At 37.9% G+C, this 20,685-nt stretch overlaps 1 protein-coding gene across 1 annotated transcript; it reads right to left on the bottom strand.

Moving 5' to 3' along the window:
• Window positions 1-12,524: 12,524 nt before the first annotated feature.
• LOC145031069 (FAF-like protein (DUF3049)) lies at window positions 12,525-14,332 on the bottom strand. Its single transcript, XM_078979542.1, has one exon. The coding sequence runs from the start codon at window positions 14,244-14,246 to the stop codon at window positions 12,864-12,866; it is 1,383 nt and encodes a 460-aa protein (XP_078835668.1). The 5' UTR covers window positions 14,247-14,332; the 3' UTR covers window positions 12,525-12,863.
• Between the last annotated feature and the right edge of the window lie 6,353 nt (window positions 14,333-20,685).

Here is a 20,685-nt window from a genome sequence, read left to right as displayed (position 1 = left end):
GTTGTTGCCTATAAAATGGTGACTTAATGGGTGAATATTCTCACCCACCGCTTGCTTGACTGGTGGAGGGTCGTTAGCCGAACGGGTAAGACAAGGACTTATAAATTCTCATTCAAAGTATGATGAATATAATAAAGTAACTAAATGTTTATTAAATTCCCAATCTTAGTTACTTTAGGAAAAATGTGAATAAGGTGCTAATCCATGAAATTACACTTTACACTTTGTCTGAGTCGTTAGTGGAGCGTGTGTGGTTAACCGGCACACTAACTTGGACTTAACGAGGTAGGTAAAGGGTGACTTAAGGTTTATTATAGTATCGGTGGAGCGTGTGTGGTTTACCGGCACATCGATTGAGTGATAAACTTTAAGGGTACCAAGTGATTTGCATGGTTACTTCACACCTCGTTTTGTGATCCTCGGCATCCCAGTCACAAAACCTGGAGGGCACTCCCGAGATCGAAACATGCCTTTGAAAAGTTCATTGGATCTCAAAGAATCTAGGAATTTCTAAAACCAATAAAAACTAAATATTTAATATTTCGGTTTTCGTGGTGGAAATTGGTGAATCGTCATTCACCTACCTTTCAAATATGGTATAGCTTAGATTACGGCATACCTCTTCTAAGTTATATTATATTGTGATTGGATCCTAGCCTTAATATTACATTTGGGTGTTTTATTAAGGACTCTCTTAAATCTAAACTAAACTTGTTCTTCTTTTCAGATGTCTTCAACTAATGCTTCTGGCTCGAATCCTAATGGCTCCTTTACTCTTATGAGTCTATGTGGGAAAGTCACCTTTGATGGATCCAACTTCAATAAGTGGATCAGAAACATCAGGATGATTACCCGCTACGAGGACAAAGAATATTTCCTTGACAAGGAGCTTAAGGAAATTGACGAGTCCACTGTAACTCCCCAGGAGATCGCTGACTTTCATACTCATGAAAGAGATGCAACCAAGGTGGCTTGTATCATGTTAGCCACCATGACAGCTGAACTCCAAAAGTCTTATGAAGACTTCTACCCTTATGAAATGCACCAAGATTTGATGGAAAGATACCATCAAAGTGCACGACAAGAGAGGTACGAAGTCATCTGCTCCATGATAACAACCATGATGAAGGACGGAGAGTCCGTCACGAGCCACATGCAGAAAATGCAAAGGTATGTGGATCGTTTGCTGAAGCTTAATGTGAACTTCCCTGAGGAGCTTGCAATAGATATCATTTTGCACTCCTTACCATCGTGCTATGATCAATTCCGCATGACATATCACATGAACAAGGAAGAAGTCACCCTCAGCAAACTTCAGGGACTTCTCAAGACCGCAGAAACAGGTCTTAAGGGGAAGTCGGTTGCTATCACTCCTACTCCAGACTCAACTCCGGTCTTGGCAATCGGGCAAAGTCGAGGGAGGAAGAGAAAAAGATCATCGAAGGGTACCAAGGCTCGGACCCTTGATGGCTCTTCTTCAAGTGGAACCAAGAAAGGTTTCATTACTCCTTCTTCTGACCCAAAAGAGGCTGAATGCTTCTATTGCCACGAAAAAGCTCATTGGAAGCGAAACTGCCCAAAGTACCAGCAAGATGTGAAGGATGGGAAAGTCAAACCCAACCATGCAGGTATTTACACTATCATTTCTAATAACTCACCCCATTCGAAATCTTGGGTCCTTGATACAGGTTGCGGTATTCATATTTGTTGTGACTTTCAGGGACTAGGAAGAAGTGAGAATGTGGAGCAAGGAAGAATAAACTTAATCATGGGGAATAGGAAAGTTACACCTGTCACCAAGATTGGAGTTTATACTTTATCGCTAAGTAGTGGGTTAAATTTAGATTTGAATAAATGTTGTTATTCGCCAGAAATGGCAAGAAATATTATTTCCTTTCATGCATTGTACAAACAAGGTTTCACCTTTTCGTTTGATAATGAAGTTGGTTCGATTAATGCTTTCTTTAATAATGTTCTTTATTTTAAAGCATTACCTTGTGATGGTGTGTATGAAGCTGTATCTATTGTAGATAACTTAGGAAATAATGTTTTGTGTATTGATTCTACTAATAATAATAACTTGGATAAAGCATCATTATGGCATTGTCGTCTTGGACATATAAGCAAGAAACGCATAGGCCAACTCCAAAAGGATGGAGTCTTGGAGTCGTTTGACCTAAAGTCAAATGATAGTTGCGAATCATGCTTACTTGGAAAAATGACAAAGTCACCCTTCACAGGCTCATGTGAAAGGGGTGAAGGTTTGTTGGACCTTATACACACGGATGTGTGTGGACCATTCAAACATGCCACAAGGGATGCTAATCGTTATTATTTGACTTTTACCGATGATTACAGTAGATATGGATATGTCTACTTAATCAAGCATAAGTCAGAGACTTTCGAGAAGTTTAAGGAATTTAAACAGGAAGTCGAGAATCAATTGGGCAGGAACATTAAGATGCTTCGATCCGATCGAGGTGGTGAGTATCTTAGTTCAGAGTTCCTCGACTATCTAAAGGAATGTGGGATTGTCTCACAATTGACACCTCCCAGGACACCGCAGTTGAATGGTGTGGCTGAGAGGCGTAATCGAACCTTGTTGGACATGGTTCGTTTCATGATGAGTCGAGCTTCGCTACCAATCTCATTCTGGGGGTATGCCTTAGAGACTGCCGCCCATATCCTCAATCTAGTCCCTACAAAGAAAGTTGCCAAAACTCCTCACGAGATGTGGACTGATAAAATACCTAAACTAGACCACATCAAGATTTGGGGCTGCGAGGCTTTCGTGAGACGCGAGACTCATGATAAGCTCGAACCCCGAAGCGAGAGGTGTATTTTCATCGGCTACCCACAGCAATCCTTTGGTTACCTCTTCTACAGACCTAGTGACAATGTGGTCTTTGTAGCAAGAAGAGGAGTCTTTCGAGAAAGAGAGTTTATAAGCCAAGGAGACAGTGGGAGGCAAGTTGATCTTGAAGAAATTCAAGAGTCAAGTGGTGAAGGAACTTTAAACTCTAGCCCTCAACCTGAGGAGGAAACTCCTGTTGAGCCAATTGACGAATCTGTACCTCTGAGGCGTTCCATGAGAGTTAGGAGTGCACCTGAGCATTACTATGGATTCCATATTACTGCAGAAGGTGAGACACTTATTAGTGATGAGACACTAGTAAGTCAAGATGACCCTAACAGCTACGAGGAAGACATGGCAGGCCCCGAGTCTGCTAAATGGAAAGAGGCTATGGATAGCGAGATACAATCCATGTATGACAATCAAGTTTGGAACTTGGTTGAGAATGTACCAGGTCGAAAGACTGTAGGGTGCAAATGGGTCTTCAAGAAGAAGACCGACATGGATGGTAAAGTACACACTTATAAGGCTAGACTGGTTGCAAAGGGTTTCTCTCAAATTCCTGGAGTGGATTATGATGAGACCTTTTCTCCGCATTTCATGACTATGAAATTTGGCAAATGGATGTCAAAACCGCTTTCCTTAATGGAAAGTTGGCTGAAGATGTTTACATGAGTCAGCCAGAGGGTTTTGTCAGTAACGAGTACCCTAATAGAGTGTGTAAGCTTGAGAAATCTATTTATGGATTAAAGCAAGCACCTCGCAGATGGAATCTTTGCTTTGATGAAAAGGTCAAGGAATTTGGCTTTTCTAGGAGTGAAGATGAATCTTGTGTATATGTCAAGGCTAGTGGGAGTATAGTTAGCTTTTTGGTATTTTATGTGGATGACATACTACTCATAGGAAACGACATTCCAACCCTGCAGGAAGTAAAGTCCTGGCTTGGAAAGTGTTTCGCTATGAAGGACCTTGGTGAAGCTGCCTATATTTTGGGGATAAGGATCTTGAGAGATCGGAGTAAAAGACTAATTGGACTTAGTCAAAGTACCTACTTGGAGAAGGTTCTGAAGAGATTCAGAATGCAAGACTCCAAGAAAGGAGAGTTACCCATCCAGAGTAGCGCCAAGTTGAGTAAGACACAAAGCCCTAGTACTGAGGCTGAGATAGCAGAAATGAGTCGAGTACCTTATGCTTCGGCTGTAGGTTCGATCATGTATGCTATGACGTGTACTCGACCTGATGTAGCCTTTGCCTTGAGCATGGTTAGTAGGTTTCAGGGGAACCCTGGCAAGGCACACTGGATTGCGGTAAAGAATATTCTCAAGTACCTACGAAGGACTAAGGACTGGGTCCTTACCCTCGGTGGAAGTGATGACTTGAGAGTTGTAGGGTATAGTGATGCTAGCTTCCAGACTGATAGGGATAACTTCCGCTCTCAGTCGGGCTGGGTCTTTACCCTAAATGGAGGAGCAATTTCTTGGAAGAGTTCCAAGCAAGAGACAGTGGCAGATTCTACTTGTGAATCAGAGTATATTGCAGCTAGCGAAGCAGCAAAGGAGGCGTTATGGCTGAGGAACTTCATTGGAGACCTTGGAGTTGTACCAGCTATTAAAGAGCCGATGGAAATTTTCTGTGATAGTGAAAGTGCTGTTGCCTTAGCCAAGGAACCAAGGGATCACGGGAGATCCAGACACATCGACAGAAAATACCATTTCATCAGACATCGGATCGAAGAAGGAATCCTCGTGGCAAAGAGGGTATCATCGGATGAGAACCCAGCAGATCCCCTCACGAAGGGACTGACTCGGGTTAAGCATCTCCAGCATGCTCGGAGCATAGGGCTGAAGGATGATATTAGATTTAGTAGTTAGATAATCTTGAAATTTGTAAAGTGTAATTGACATTTGATGATGAATAAAAGTGTTTTATTTATGAGTAAAGTGTTGCTATCTCTTGTCGATCGTTTACTATATTTCTTTTGCATGTTTTGACTTCCAGAATAATTTTGTTTGGTATAACATATTATTCAAACCTCCACAGTCGGTCATATGTCGGAAGTAGGTATGAATCAAGACTGTCATGTTTGGTTGTAGAGGTCTGGGACAAGGCTACAACAATCATGAGTGCTCATAAGTTCTGAGCATTGGACTCAACCCACGCTCACTGGAATCACTTCATGGAATTCTATCTCGAGTGATCGTGAGACGGTAATATCATATAAGTCTTTAAACCTAGAGATATGATTTGTTACTTACAAGTTGGTTATGCATTGATTGTACGAAAAACGCATTGGTAACTCGATGTTATAAAATCGTGCTCTTATGTGTAATTCAATGAGTAGTAGAACAAACATATGAGTCGAAGTTTATCTGTTCCTTCTTGGATTAGAAGCTGATATCTGGGCCCCTCGATGATTTTGTTTTGACCTATGTACCGGGCCCGGTCAGAACTAAATTGATGTGTTCAATAAAGTTCTTTGTCAAACAAATCGGAAATCGGGAAACAAATGTTGGACAATAAGTAAGACATTGTTCCATGTATTTGTCCGACTGATATCTAGAACAGAGGATTATATGATCACTTATCTTAAATGGCGTACCATCATCTTCTCAAGTTTCGAGAAACCTTGTAAAGAGCTACGATTGCCGATCGGTTCCTGAAGTCATACTTGCAGTAATAGTTATTAGACTTATCCAAGTGGGAGACTGTTGGATAAGGTGTCTAAGTCCATAACTATTTCTGGTATGTACTTGACCCGACCCGGCATGGTCCATTTGGGTTGCATGGCACCATGCAATTGGATAGACTAAATGAGAGAAATAACGCTTGGAGATTATTAATATATTATAAGTTCTAATATATTAATAATATTATTTGATTAGTTTGATCAAGAATTAATTTAGAATTAATTAAGTGATCAAAAGATAACTAATTAAATATATGGGTTGATTAAGTAAATCATCCATATCTTGTATAGTGGGCTAAAAGGCTCCATGGATCATCAAGTTGGGTTCCACCCATAGGATGCTCCATGGATGCTCCATGGGAGTTACAAACCCATGGGTCATGGAAATGAAGAGTCATGACACATTAGGGTTTAACCCTAGATGTGTCAACACTATATAAGTAATATGATCTCCTCCGAAATTGGTTACACACATACACACAAAGAAATAGAGGGCTTGGCCGATTTTGTGAAGTGAGTATTCTCTCATAAGTTCTTCCAAGAGCATTTGGTGTTGTGTGAAGCATTTGAGGCATCACACTTGGGGTGCTAGGCTCACAAGGTTTCAAGGAACACAAGCAACAACAAGGTAAGTTATTCTATCTACACTTTATGTTAAAATTGTTCCCCATGTATGCTAGATAGGAATATAACCTTGGAAATCAACTTTGCATGACAAATTAGACAAACATAGATCCAAGGTTATTAGGGTTGCATGTACACTTAGGAAGTGTTAGAATGCTCAAAACCCATCAAATATAGCACAAATAACTCAAGATAAAATAAGTAAAGGAATACATATCGGAGACGACATCAGGTGCTGCACGGACCTCCTCCACTGTTAGCTGAAAGGCTCTCCCGCGAACCCTTAGTACATCGGCCTTTACTGGCTGGCTCTCTATAGCTCGTATAGTAGCAGGGGCAGATTCTTGTGTTGATCCCTATAGCAGCTATGGGCACTCGACCTTCCAACGGCCGGTCTAGTTGCAGTGAAAACAGACTGCAAACTCCTTGGGAAAATCCCTCGTGATATGCCCTTCTTTACCACACTTGTAGCAAACACCCACTCGATACACCTCCTCATGACTCTTGTCGCACTTCCCACAAGTGCGGCCCTTCTAGCCTCCAGATATCGAATCAGCAAGTGTTGCCCGCTTGGCTTCCGACTGAGATTATGCTGGTCGTCGGTCCCTCGCCCGAGACTCTGCCTCCTCCCTGGCCTGAGTCTCCAGCTCAATCTCCCTCTTTCGGACATTTGCCTGAAGTTCAACAAATGTCCGATAAGTCGAGTTTTCCACGAACTCACAATATCCCTCCTCATAATGCTCAAATACCGACTCATACATATCTGCTCAGTAGACACGTGCTCTGGGCAAAACATCGCCCTCTCATGGAACATCCTCGTAATCACTGTTACTAACTCTGTCCTCTACGTGAGGGATAGAAACTCCTGGGCCAACCGTTCCCTCTCCACCGGGGGAACATACTCATCTCGAAACATTGCAGTAAACCTCTCCCATGTCACTATAGTGAGCTCTGTAGAAGTGTAACTGGCTGTCACAAACTTCCACCAGTCCTTCGCCCCCAAGCGAAGCTGGTTCAGTACGAACCGTACCCTCAAATGCTCCGAATATGAATAAGTATAGAAACACCCCTCGGTATCAAAGATCCATCTCATCGTGGCAATCAGATCCTGAGTCCCATCAAACTATGGTGGCTTCATGTTGTTGAACTCCCGGTACAGCAACGAGTCACCCCCCTGAGGTCTCACAGCAGCGACAGCTGTGGTGGCTGCATCAGCAGCGACCTCAGTAACAGCAGCATATCTCTCATCCAAAGTCTTGATCAAGGTGGTATTGATAGATCCAAACATCTCCGGAATAGCCTCTCGGATGGTTGTGGCCACCTCGTCGTGAATCATCCTGAGAATCTCATCATCACTAACTTCACTGCTCTTAGGGTTGTGGAGCGTACCCACCATGATGTCTTTGAAACACAACACAAAATAATCATAGACTCGCTCAAGTATACTCACACTCAATCACTCGCCCCTACTTGTTCCTTAGCATCCTAAGGATTCATACTTGGACTACTCACCGATCCGGTGTTTCCAGTAGTCCGGGCCCAATACTACTTTCCTCACTGCATCTATATTCACCCCAAGTCCTCCTCCCAGGATCCCAGATTGAAAGTACTCTATATCTCGCCAAACACAGACTATTGTCTTAATTGACCTCTCATAAGCTCATCTCTACTACACACTCGTAGTCAAAGCAATCACATGTAGCAGTAACTCCTAGGCTTAGGCATCACAAATCCGTGCACTCTAGTCCTAAAATGTGAAATACCTAGCCTACTCTCTAGCATGCATAATATATCTCATAATAATATCTCATAACACAGAAAGTAAGGATATTTTGGGAAATCACCATTCGGGCTTTGGTTGATTGTACACACTGCTCTTTCTTGTTTTTCTCTTAGAAACTCTTACTCGTTTTAGAAAAAATGTTTCTCTTGAAAAATTTTCTCAAATCCTCAGTTTGAGTGCAGACATACCCGAAGGAGCATTCGAATCCCTCAAACCAAGGCTCTGATACCAACTTGTAACGACGTAAATTTTTCAAACCAAAATTTTCAATTTAAAAATAAAACACAATTATCATTGTAACAAAATCCCAAAACGTCACAATGCCAAAACATCAAAACCCATAATCAAAAACTATATATATATATAACTCCAGGATCCACTCAATCATAACTCAAACTCTGATGTATGTGTACAATCCTGTCGGTGACTTCCCATGATCCTGAGAGGTACCTGAAACACATAATACATAACACGGTAAACATAAAATTAGTGGGCTCCCCAAAATACCACATACAACACATTAGCTACTTGAGGCTGAAACTCTATAAGTCCCTCCGATCTATGTGTCTCACTAGGACCCTCGAATCCCACAACTCGTTGGACCCTCTGGTTCGGTCTTAGTGAGGACCCTCCGGTCTCACAACTCGTTGGACCCTCCAGTCCGGTCTCAGTAACACATAATATAGCATACATATTACATAGACAAATGGATAACTCAAGTAAGCACATAAGACCCTCTGGTCACACATAAATACCACTCCAGGTAAAGTATAGTGAAAGACTCACCTCATAAGCTAGCAAGTAAAAGTTTCGTACTCGGAAACATCGATTTAGCCTCCACCTTCCATATAGGATAATTATCTCTAATCAATATTCTACTCATACTCAAATACATCAAAAGTTGTTCTCTCTTTCACTCTAGCCCTAGGAATGGGTAAAAGACCATTTTAGCCCTCCCCGATCTTTATTGCTCATTTTGACCAACCTTTAAAGTCAACAGAAGTCTACTCGAGTCAACAACCCCAGTTTCCCTGACTTACCGAGTGCACTCGTGCGACTCGCTGAGTCCCAACATTTCTCAATAGTCTCATGAAGCCCAACTCATCGAGTTAACCCCTAACTCGCTGAGTTATCGCATCGTCCAACTCATCGGGACAAGCCCTAACCAACTCGTCGAGTCGGCTCATCAACTCGGCGAGTCTATTCAGACCCTAATGGTAGTCAGATGATTTCAAGGCAGAAAACACTCTCACACTCTAGACCTAAGCTCTTAAGGCTTGAATATCACGTAAATCCACAAGCTTTATGTTTATGCATGGCACTTTAGGGCTAGAACTGTCATGAACATGCTTGAGAAGAAATTTCTCGTTCAAGGAGATAACATGGCTAAATAAAGCAGTGGACTTTCGACTCTAGGGACCTCACAAGGTCCATATCTGATGTCCATTTCTAAAAATATGCTCAAAACCTTCAAGGTCCCAAAATAAGATGGAAAAGAAGCCCTAAACTCTAACATCATGAGATCTACCCATAATAATGAAAAAGATACGCACTTTATACCTTAAGCAGAAGATCCTGGACGTTTAGCAATAGATCTAATAGCCTCTTCATGATCCTTGCTTAAAATCCTCCTCTCGTCTACCAAAAATGCACCAGAGATATCAAATAATGGCTCAATACTCTCTCAAAAGCTCAAGGGGGTGATTAGGGTTTCTCTCAGGGAAGGGAAGCAGATGGGGAGCCGCAAATGAGGCGATAAGTGTCCTTATATAGGCCCGAAACCTGGGGTTTTAGGGTTTCCTCACACAGCACCTACTCGACGAGTCTACTCTCGGACTCATCGAGTAGATCATTAATCCCATGTGGCCATACCCGACTCTACTCGGCGAGTTGTAGCACTAACGTGTCGAGTTGCTCAATAAACCTCAAAAATAAATAAGTAAAATAATATACCTAGGGATCTGGATGTTACATAAATATTTTTTTTTACTAATCAAATATGTTTTCCTTTTGAAGACTTATTTTGATATTAATAGGTATTGGTGCACAAACTTGTGGGAACCCCTTCGAGCGGGTATCCAAGCTGATATGCAAAGAGCTTATCGAGAGCACAAGTATCAGATAAAAAAACATTTTGATAGAGTTGGAAAATATCATAATGTCGAAAGGGCAAGAAGATATCCACCGCCTGATTGGACGGCCGAAGCTTGGAACGATATGATTGATTTGTTGTTTTTGACCAAAGAATACAAACACACGCCGGTCAAAAATAAAGTTACTAGGTCGAAACTTCCGCACACAAATGTTCACGGATGTAGACCCTATGCTTAACGACGTCATTTAGAGGTAATAAAATCATTATTATTATTTAAAATTGTTATTAACATTTGTACAAATATATTTATTGTTTTTTCACTTATTATAGGAAAAAATGGGAATCAAGCCGTATCATATTGAGGGTTGGAGACAAATGCGTTACAAAGAAGGTTTGGGTTGGTGTATAAGTCGAGCAGAAGAAGACTGGGTAAGTGATAAACAAAATGAATGTGTTGTTTAAATATATTATTATTAATTATAGTTTCTTATTTAAGAAATATTTTTATTATTTTAATGTTTTAGTTTAGTTGTTTGTTTTAATTAAGGGTTTAGGTCATTTTTGGTCACTTAACTTTTGGTTTTGTACTCATTTGGTCACTTAACTCTTTTTAAGTTTTAAAAGGTCATCAAACTTTTGGCTTCGTGTTCATTTAGTCACTTAACTTTTGTTTTGGTCACATTTAGTCACCAAACTTTTAAAATTGTGTTCATTTAGTCACTAAAATTTTTTTTTTTTAAGTTTAATGACTAAATGAGCACAATTTTAAAAGTTAGGTGACTAAATGAATACAAATCTAAAAGTTGGGTGACTAAATGTGACCAAATCAAAAGTTAAGTGACTAAATGAGCACAAAATCAAAAGTTTGATAACCTTTTAAAACTTAAAAATAGTTAAGTGACCAATTGAGAAAAAAACCAAAAGTTAATTGTTTTCTTTATTTTAGGAGAAAATTCAAAAGGAATATGAGAAAATGCAAAACAAGGTTGGGGAAGGCGGAGAAGTAAACGAGGAAGAATGTTTAGAACGTGCCATTGGGACGAGACATGGACATGCTCACGGGGTGGGTACGAGATCATCCGCCAACTTCAGTTTAATTCCAAATGAACGGCCTTCCACTTCTATATCGTCTCAATCTCAACCCCAATCACAATCCCAATTTGATGCACTACAAATGCAAGAATATTTGCAATAATATAACGCATCATTGGCGGCATGTATTCCGAACTCCCAACCACCACCATTTCCTAACTTTCTATTCAACTATAACACACAAGCAAGTACCTCTCAATAATTTGTAGAAAGGATGGAAGAAGAAGAAGGAGGAGAGAAGAAGAAGAAGGAGAAGAATAAGGAGGAAGAGAAGAAGGAGAAGACGATTATGACAATGATGGTTAATGTTTTTTAGTAGTTTGAACAATGTTAGTTAACTACTTATTGTAATATTAAACTTGAATTTGATGTTTTGAATTTGAACAATGGTACCTAATGTATTTCAATTGATATATGTTGCAATGTTTTTTGGATTTGTTTAAAATGTAGGAATGGTAATTTACAAAATTTGTAAAGCTAAATAAAAAACAATCAGTAGTTATCCCGACGACAAGTCGTCGATATAGGTCCGTAATAGACAACTGTGAAAAACCTATACCGTCAATGCATCATCGCAATAGATTATACCTTTTGCGACGACAAGTTGTCGCTATAGGTGTCCCGACGAAAAGTCGTCGCCACAGGTTATTAATAAAACTTTACTCTTTTTTTTTCGAAAATATGGTTGACAAAAGCTGTACCGACAACTAGTCGTCGCAATAGGTGGAGCTATGCCGACAACATCTATGCGGACGACGTAATAGACCTATGCCGACACATTTATGCCGACGACTATTTGCCCACAACATGTCGTCGGCATAGCCTATACCGACGACATGTTGTCCAGATAGGGTACGAATTTGTTGTCGTCATAGGGTTTGAATATTGTAGTTGTGTTAACCTATTAATTCTCCATTTCAAATTAAAATTTTAAACTTGTCACTCTAATTATATTAAATTAATAATTGATAATTGATTATTCATTTTAAATTTCACACTTTAATTACATTAAATTAATAACATTAAAATAAAATATTAAATTAAATTAACACATATTATAAGGTTATTTAATTTAATGTATTTATTTAAATTAACGATTATAATTTTATATAATTAAAAAATATCTACTAGTTAATAATTTATTTAAAATAATACTTCAAATAATTAATTAATAAATTTGTGTTTTAGTGTCAAAGTTTAGTTAATTTTATACTTACCAATTTGCTTAGCCCATGGTTATAAAGTAATCTATATATGGATTAGTGTATGTATGGATGAGTGTTTGTGTATGTGTGTTATTAGAAAGATATTTTTGTTTTTTATCTTCTTCAACCCAATACCACCGAACAGACAAAAAGAAATCAGCACTTTAAAAGGAAAGCAGCAAACATATCAAAATCGGATCTAATGTTCCCAAATGAACAACAATATGTGCCCAAATGAACCCTAAATACGAACCTAGTCCATTGGCTAGTCGAAAGCCAACTCAATTGTGATACAAAGAGACATCGTCACCATGGCAAGCATAGTGGTGTTATAACTTATTATTCGGTAATGATAGTCATTGTTTCAACTCGTTATTGAGCAACTCTATGGTACATTTTTTCTTTTAAAATTTATGGCATCTCTGCACTCTTTCATATGGTTTATTAGAGAGATGCAGAAGTATACATTCAATATATGGATATAAAAAGAAGAGTTAATAAAGAGAGCGAAATGCATGGTTTTATTAGGAGGTGGCGATGCAGAATGGCTCCCACATAAGAAGCGACCGTCTTGGCTCTTTGCAACCCTTTAATGAAGGTAGCAAGCAGTCCGCTTTGTTACCTCTGAGCAGAACCAGGTCCTTGGTTTTTGTTGGCGGGCGGTGTTGAGTGATGAGAGGATCAAAGACACTGGCGACAGTTGGTTTCGCCCTCCAGAAGTACTGGTATGAGTTGAAGGAGGTGGCAGTCGTTGGTGGGGGCAATGGTGGCAGCCCGGTTGCTCGGGGTGGTCGCGGAAGAGATTGCTTAATTTGTGATGCTGATGGTGGGGTTGCAGATGCTTCCTCCTCCTCCACAACTTGTAACTTTTCTATGTTTGCTGTTCTTGCGTTAAGCTTTCGGGACCATGACGGATTCTCATTGTCTCTTTCGGTGATCCTCTTAGTCGATACCATAGATCTGTGTAGCTTTATCATCCCCCTAGTCAAATTCGGTGGTCTCACTTTCAAGATTCCAATTTCATTATCGGTGAAGTTGCTTTTTATCTCACCTTCATCCTTATCTTCGACGTCAATGTTGTCTTCTTGTGGTTTTTCTTCCTCAGTTATGCTGAAGATGTCCTGAAGATCTTGTTTGGATGCTTGGTCGTTAGGGTTGTCGATGAGCGTGAGGAGAAAACGACCATCTTGGCGCTGAGCTTCAAAGTAGTTTTGTTGCGGAACTGATACAGCTTCAAGGACTAAACGTCCGTCGACCCGATGAGAATGCATGTGAAGTGACGGCCCGTCGGTATGGGCTGCTGCGAGAGATGAAATAGGCGGAGGTAGAGAACGAGCTTGTTGGACTTTTTTAGTTGTCAAGCATGTCACATGCTTGACAACTTTTTGTTCCTCCATATCTGTTTCTTTTATCTCGTCTTCTTCTTGGGTCTCATGTATCTTATTCTCGTCACCTGTTTCTGAGGATGGATAAGACGAGAAAACATCTGATCCAGTCTCGGAGCCCAGACTCTCGGTACATACCTTAAGACTCTTCTCGCTCAACGAGCTAGCAGACTTCTTAACAAGTGGATGAACATATGGTGGTGGAAGTTTCACCGAATCGTCTTGCACCTTTTGCGACATAATCGCCGTCCAAATATCGATCCTACTCGGATTCTTGTTGGCGTTTCCGATCACCTCGCACTCTTCTTCGTCCTCTTCGGACGATGAAGAAAAATCGATTGCTATCTGCTCAGATGACGCGATCTTCTTCATAGTGGGAGAGACCGATAACCCGTTGTCTGTCAACCACCGCTTTGAGGACATGTCAGCTGACAAAGTCCGCCGGAGCGACCCAGCCCTGGTGATCTTCTCGTGGTTGTCCGATCCCTGCAGGATCGACACTATACCTTGCATCTGGGTCATGTAATCGACTTAGATCAATTACTGTGAATAGAAGGTGAATTAAAGGTGGATGAACACAAGCACATGCCGATGAAGGGTTGAAGGAGCGGTGGTATTTGTAGGGAAAGGACAATGGAACCGAGTTCATTGGGACCCAACTATTTGTTCCGTTTCAACTTAATAATTAATTAATTAAATTTGTCGGATAATAAAAATATTTTTAATGGTACACAAATGGCATCCTCACACTCTGGACTGGAGTCCATGATTGATAATAATTTAATATCTTTCTATTGTACTCATTCTAGATTTTTTCTCTTTATACTATTTCACAATATGTATTTTGTTTATATTTCATCAACCTCCCGATTTTATTCATTTATATAAATAGTTGTAATATAAAATATATTTGACAAATGACTTTGTATTAGTTATTTAGCTAATATCTTTTAGAAATTTTCTTACTGAAATTCCTTAAGAAAATGAAATCATCTTTTGATTGAATAACCTAAAAATACTTATTTAATATATGGTAACTAGCTTTAACAAATAAAAAATACATTGAAAATTTACGACCTTCTTTTGTGATTAGTTTATTATAATAAAAAATTAAAAGGTTAAAATTCGAAGCCTTTTATGATATTTTTTTTGTGTACAGAGTATGAATACAAGAGGCTAAAAGGGTGGGACCTATCACAGGCTGTCGAGACACTCAAAGGGAAGTCCCGCGAAACTCAGTGCTGTATACGTAGGTGAACAAACGACAACTACGTCGTTTTATCCAAAAAAGTATCTGACGTTGATTGCATCGAACCACTTTTATTTATGAAAAACAAATGGCCGCGCGCATAGGCAATCCCAAGTCCCAACTCTAAGATTTATTATGTCATTTAAGATTTATTTTTAACATCATTTCCAAAAAATCTAGTTACAATTTTGTCAAACCGACTTTTCCAATTAAGTTATCTACAAAATCCCAACCGCAACCTAATTTATAAAATATCAAATACATTTTTGTTATGAATTTTTGAACGAAAAAGATGCGATGCCCGTAAGGTCATCCGATATTTTTACGAGTGAGCACTTTTTACGTTCAGTTCAATCGCTGCTCACAGCTCCACATCATCATAATTTTTTTTATCTATACATTTAATATTGGTTGAAAATAGTGTTCATTAGTTAGTGAACAATAAAGATTAAAGAAAAGCCAATAATAATACATTCAATTTGGAGCTAGCCAATCATCATTCTTATAAATATTCTTGTACACCACCACAATACCTATTGGGGGCGGTGTTCATGCGTAAGCATCCTCTCCACGTAGATGCTTAGGTGCACAAACACCTCATACCTCATAGCATAATTAAGAAGATAACAATTCTAAAAAATTACAATGTTGGTGAAGATTCCATATATGGTTATATATAAAACCAACGAAATTTCAAGTTATCATTGCTAATGTATGGTCATATTTTTCTAACTTACTACTTTTTTAAAAGAGTTTAATAAATTAAAACCGTAATTATATGATTAGAAAGATAAGTGAGATAAATAGATAATAAATAAATAAATAAGTAAATAAATTTTAAAATTATTATTTTATATAAGTTAGTAATTAAAACGATAAATGATAAAAGGAAAGATTTATATCAATTTGGACATCTATTAAAAAGAAAGATATAATAATAATAATAATAATAATAATAATAAATAAATAAATAAATAAATAAATAAAACAAATTTATTTAATATAAGGAATATATAAGTAGTCGGTCTAGTTTGTAATTTTCGAAAATCATTTTTGTAAAAGGGAATTGGGATTACAGTTGAATTCGTAGCATGCCAAAGGTCAGAGGCTAAAATCACCAATTCTAAAAACTTGTTGTCTGTTTCTCTTAACATCAACACAGCAGCACATAGCCTGTTTCTTTTCCTTTGGACCAATAAATTTATGCAACTTTGAATGTTATTTGATACCAATCCTCAAGCACATGATATTCTCAGTTATAGTATAGTAGTCTCCATCCTCCATTGAGCTCCAACCTGACAGAAACAAAGAAGGAAAGTAGTTGTCGTGGACTAGGGTTTTTAGAAAAAAGAGTGGAAGAAACGACATGGAGCCTGATTTCGAGCACCCAAGATATGAACTAGCATCCCTTCGCCTCTAGAATGTTCCTCCTGTAATGTCCTAAAAACCATGGCTAAATTTTTCACTATTAAATTAATATGACATCTATTTTTAGTAATGTTACAACCATTTGTTCATAAACCATTATTCGGAAATTAGAGTTAATAAGAAGACAATGAGGAATCTCGAATCATAAAATTCTTAATGTGTGTGTACGGTTACGCATTCAACGCCCGATAAGTACCTGCAAAATATTTAATGCACAATTGTAAGCACAAAGCTTAGCGAGTTCCCCAAAGTACCATATACAACACACACGAATAAACAACTATTGGTTATCAGCAACCTTAGCGACTACACGAAGTCTCAGTGGGCAAACAACACGCCTTGTGCGTTATCAGTAACTATGGAGACTACCTGATGTCTCGATGGGCAAACAACATGACATATGTGTTTGATTAATGTCTAACTCCATAACTATAATTGGTAACACTTAACCCAACCCGACATGGTCCATTTGGGTTTCATGGCATCGGGACAATTGGATAGATAAGGTGAGGAAAAAGGATATTAGTGATTTGTATTAATATATTATAAGTTCTAATATATTAATATATAATCATATTTTTTAATTAGTATTGATCAAGAATTAATTTATAATTAATTAAGTGATCAAAAGGAGCTAATTAAATATGGACTCTTAGATATATATATGTGATGGGCCAAGTTCATTTAGGTTGGGCTAAGCTTTCATGGATAGTCCATGGAGTGTTTAACCCATGGATCATATGAAATAAAGGGTCATGGATTTAACCCTAGTCTCCACACTATATAAAGATGTACATAGTTGGTGAAATGGGCACTAGTGTGTGTACACAAAAGGGCAAGGCCGATTTCACTAGAGAGAACCAAATTACCCTTATTCTCAAGGTTATTCCAAGTGTTGATGATGTTGTCTGAACCATTTGAGGTGTCACACTTGGGGCACTGGGCTCTAGAGCTTCATGGAGTCAAGTTACATTAACAAGGTATGTATTTTATCTATATTATTACCCAAGTATTATAAAGATTGTATGTTAGTTAGGGTAATACATTGAAATATTCATATTTGCATGTATAATAGAGAAAACATAGATCCAAGGTATTTAGGGTTGCATCTACACCATAGGAGTGTTAGAATGCTAAAAAAATCAATAGTGGTATCATAGTGTAACATACACGTTCAATTATCGTGTATTGTAAAATATAAAAGAGAATAATATTATGTGAAATTGAGTTTTGAGTTCTAACAGATAGTTATTAATAATAATGAAGTAAAACTGTGTTTAGAATCACTCAGAAAATATTGGAAGTCTTACGAGATTCCAATTAAAAGTTAAATAGTGAAATTTAGTAAAAATATAAAATTTTAAATAAGTAAAATTTTATTATTGAAAGTTCTAAATAATCTCGTTAGAAACTTGTAGGCGAAAACCTTGTTGAAATCCGAGTTATAACGAATAACTTATGACCAATCGAAGATCCGCGACAAAACCGGTATGGCACCGAATGACGTAAAAAGTGATTTTTTGATAAACTACTTTTTAGCCTTATTGATCTAAATGAAAGTCATAGTATTCGTTACACTTAGAAATTCGATAAAAAGAACTCCTAAATCTGACTTCGTATGAGGAAGTTATGATTTTTCTAAGTTTCGGATTAGCAGTAGACAGCTAAAAACTCAAATTTTAGATCGAGCGATATTTAGCCGATACAACCTAAACGAGAATTGAAGGTCTTGTCATTTGTAGTACAACGGTAAAAAGTCTGACGAAAACGGATGTTGGATGAAGAAGTTATGAATTTTTAACGAATTTTCTTGTCCCGGTTTGTTAAAATAATAATATTAAAAATAATATCAAAATTAGCCAATGAAGTCTAAACGAAAGTTGTAGACTATATTCTCGCCTACGCGTGCATATAAAGAAGGTCAAAAACGGAGCTCGTATGCGAAAGTTATGGATTTTAGAAGTTCGGGGCTCAATTTCCGAGAAATCTCGCATGAGTGGTCCGGATTCAGCCACGTCCTTCACACAAAGCAGCCACGTCCCTTGCATATGCTGATGACGAGTCCGAAGCATGGCCCAATGAGAATTCCGACGGGTGTTTCGGCATCCTAGGCAACGTCTAAGACGCTTCCTAAGACGCCTCACATATGGCCGCCACTTGCCCTTCGCATACGAAGCCACGTCCGAGCCAAGCCACCTGCTTCGCCCTGCTGCTGCCGCGTGCCCCTCGCTGCTGACTCATCCTTCTCGGCCGACCTTCGGACCTTGCCTATAAATAGGGAGGCTGCGAACCAGCCCGAGTAATTTGAAGAAATTGCCATTTTTGGCCACTTTTTTCCATATTTTCTTCATCTTAACATTCCCCAAAGCCCCGGTATCGATTATAACCCCCAAAATACGCCACGAAGTGCTTGAGAAGCCCGAAAAAATTTATCTTTTCGGTTTTGAAGCTCTACTCTCGCAAGGCCTATTTTTCAATACATTTACCGGTTTTCAACGACGAAAGCTATTTATCAAGCTGAAGTGCTGCTCAAATTACTATTTTAACCCCGATTATTTTAAGGTGAGTTCAATATATAGGAACAATTGTATGTTACGTGTTATATGTGCTATGTGCTTCTCAGTGTTATTATTCCGAGTTATTTTTTTCGTGTTATTTTTATTCTGCTGTTTTGATAGCAAAAGTAATACCTTTGACCATGTGATCAGTGAAAATACTTAGATTCACATTGGTAATGGTACGAAGCCTCTGGCCATGTAGAGCATGTTCCCCGTAAGTGAATGACTTATATTTAAATGGCATTAGCAGAATATTAAACAAGGTGTGAAAACCTGAAATCTACTAAAATGTTAAACAGTGCGTGAAACCTGAAATGTTAAACACGGCGTGAAAACCTGAAATCTACCGAAATGCTAAACAGGGCGTGAAAACCTAAAATCTATCAGACTGATAATCAGAAATTATATGTCTTCTGTGCCATTTGGGCCAAAGCTTTGTTGACGCATATCAAGTATTGAAATTTTTATGTCTCATTGATCGTAAATCGTTGAATCAAATCTTGATTTGATATTGAAAGTCTGACATATAATACGCATATGCTATTGATGTTCTTGTTCATTTTTGCTTTATTCATATTGGTATATATAAGACATAAGATTATATTGTATCTATTTATTGAATTCACTAAGCGTTATTGCTTATCCCTCTCAATGTTTATCAATTGCAGGTGATGAGTATCGAGTATAGTTTTATATTGCTGAAAGATTTAAAATAGTTAATACTATTTCTCTATATTTAATGTTCATGTATGTATATGAATAATAGATTCCTGGGTAGATATGTAATGTAATATAACTTAGTCGGTTTGTATCCAATCTTTTGTAATCACTTTATCAATATAAATTATTGTTTTATAAATACGCATGTAGCATGTTTTGAGAAAGTAACTTAAGAATAATTTTGTGAAGTATGAAAGTTTGCTTCTTTCAGAAATACGAAAGTTAGGGTGTTTCAATAATGGTATCAGAGCAGTAGTTTAAGGGAACTAAATGCCACGGATTGGTATTTAGAATTAAACTATTGGAAGTTCAATATATGAACTGAATCATTGTAAATATATGGATACAAACCATAGGAAATAATTAAGTGGGGTATTGGGTAGTGATAAACCCTAGTATTCTAAGATATTAAGTTACTTCAAAATTTTCAGAGAATTAGTTTAAGTGAACTAGGAATTTTAAGAATTTCTAGAGTTAAACATAAATTGTTAAGTGAAGATGATACGAAGTGTATCTGGTATACTTAGGTTGAATACCTAAATAAGAACAAGCATTAGAATATTAAGAGGAGAGATATGACTTATATTCTAATATGTGCTAAATGATAAATGAATATAGCATACCTTAGGTTGCTTGCCTTATTGCTATTATTTAAGAAAGTTTATGGTCTGTTACCGACCTTGGTTTAAAAGAGAAAATTTTATGTTTAGAATCCTAAGAGTTTCAGTATTAGAATTTATATAAAACTTTTCGAAGTGATAAAGAAACTTATGATAGTTGACATCGATAAGTTTGTAGATAACTGATCAAAGCATATCATAAAATAATATTTACCAAGTGAAATCATAAATAGTGTACTAATACCAATAGAGTGGTATTATACATTTAAAGTATGTTTAATGAAATAATAACATCTTTAGAAGAAAGATGTGCGTTTGAAACACGTTTGGGCGAGATAAATGTGTTGGTGCAAATCCACAAAGTTGTTTCCGCTGTTGTTCAGATT

The sequence above is a fragment of the Lactuca saligna genome, chromosome 2 (genome assembly GCF_052625555.1).
Source record: "Lactuca saligna cultivar CGN05327 chromosome 2, ASM5262555v1, whole genome shotgun sequence".
NCBI lineage: Eukaryota > Viridiplantae > Streptophyta > Magnoliopsida > Asterales > Asteraceae > Lactuca > Lactuca saligna.
Note: the sequence above shows the minus strand (reverse complement) of the source record. Positions and strands in the feature narration are given on the sequence as shown.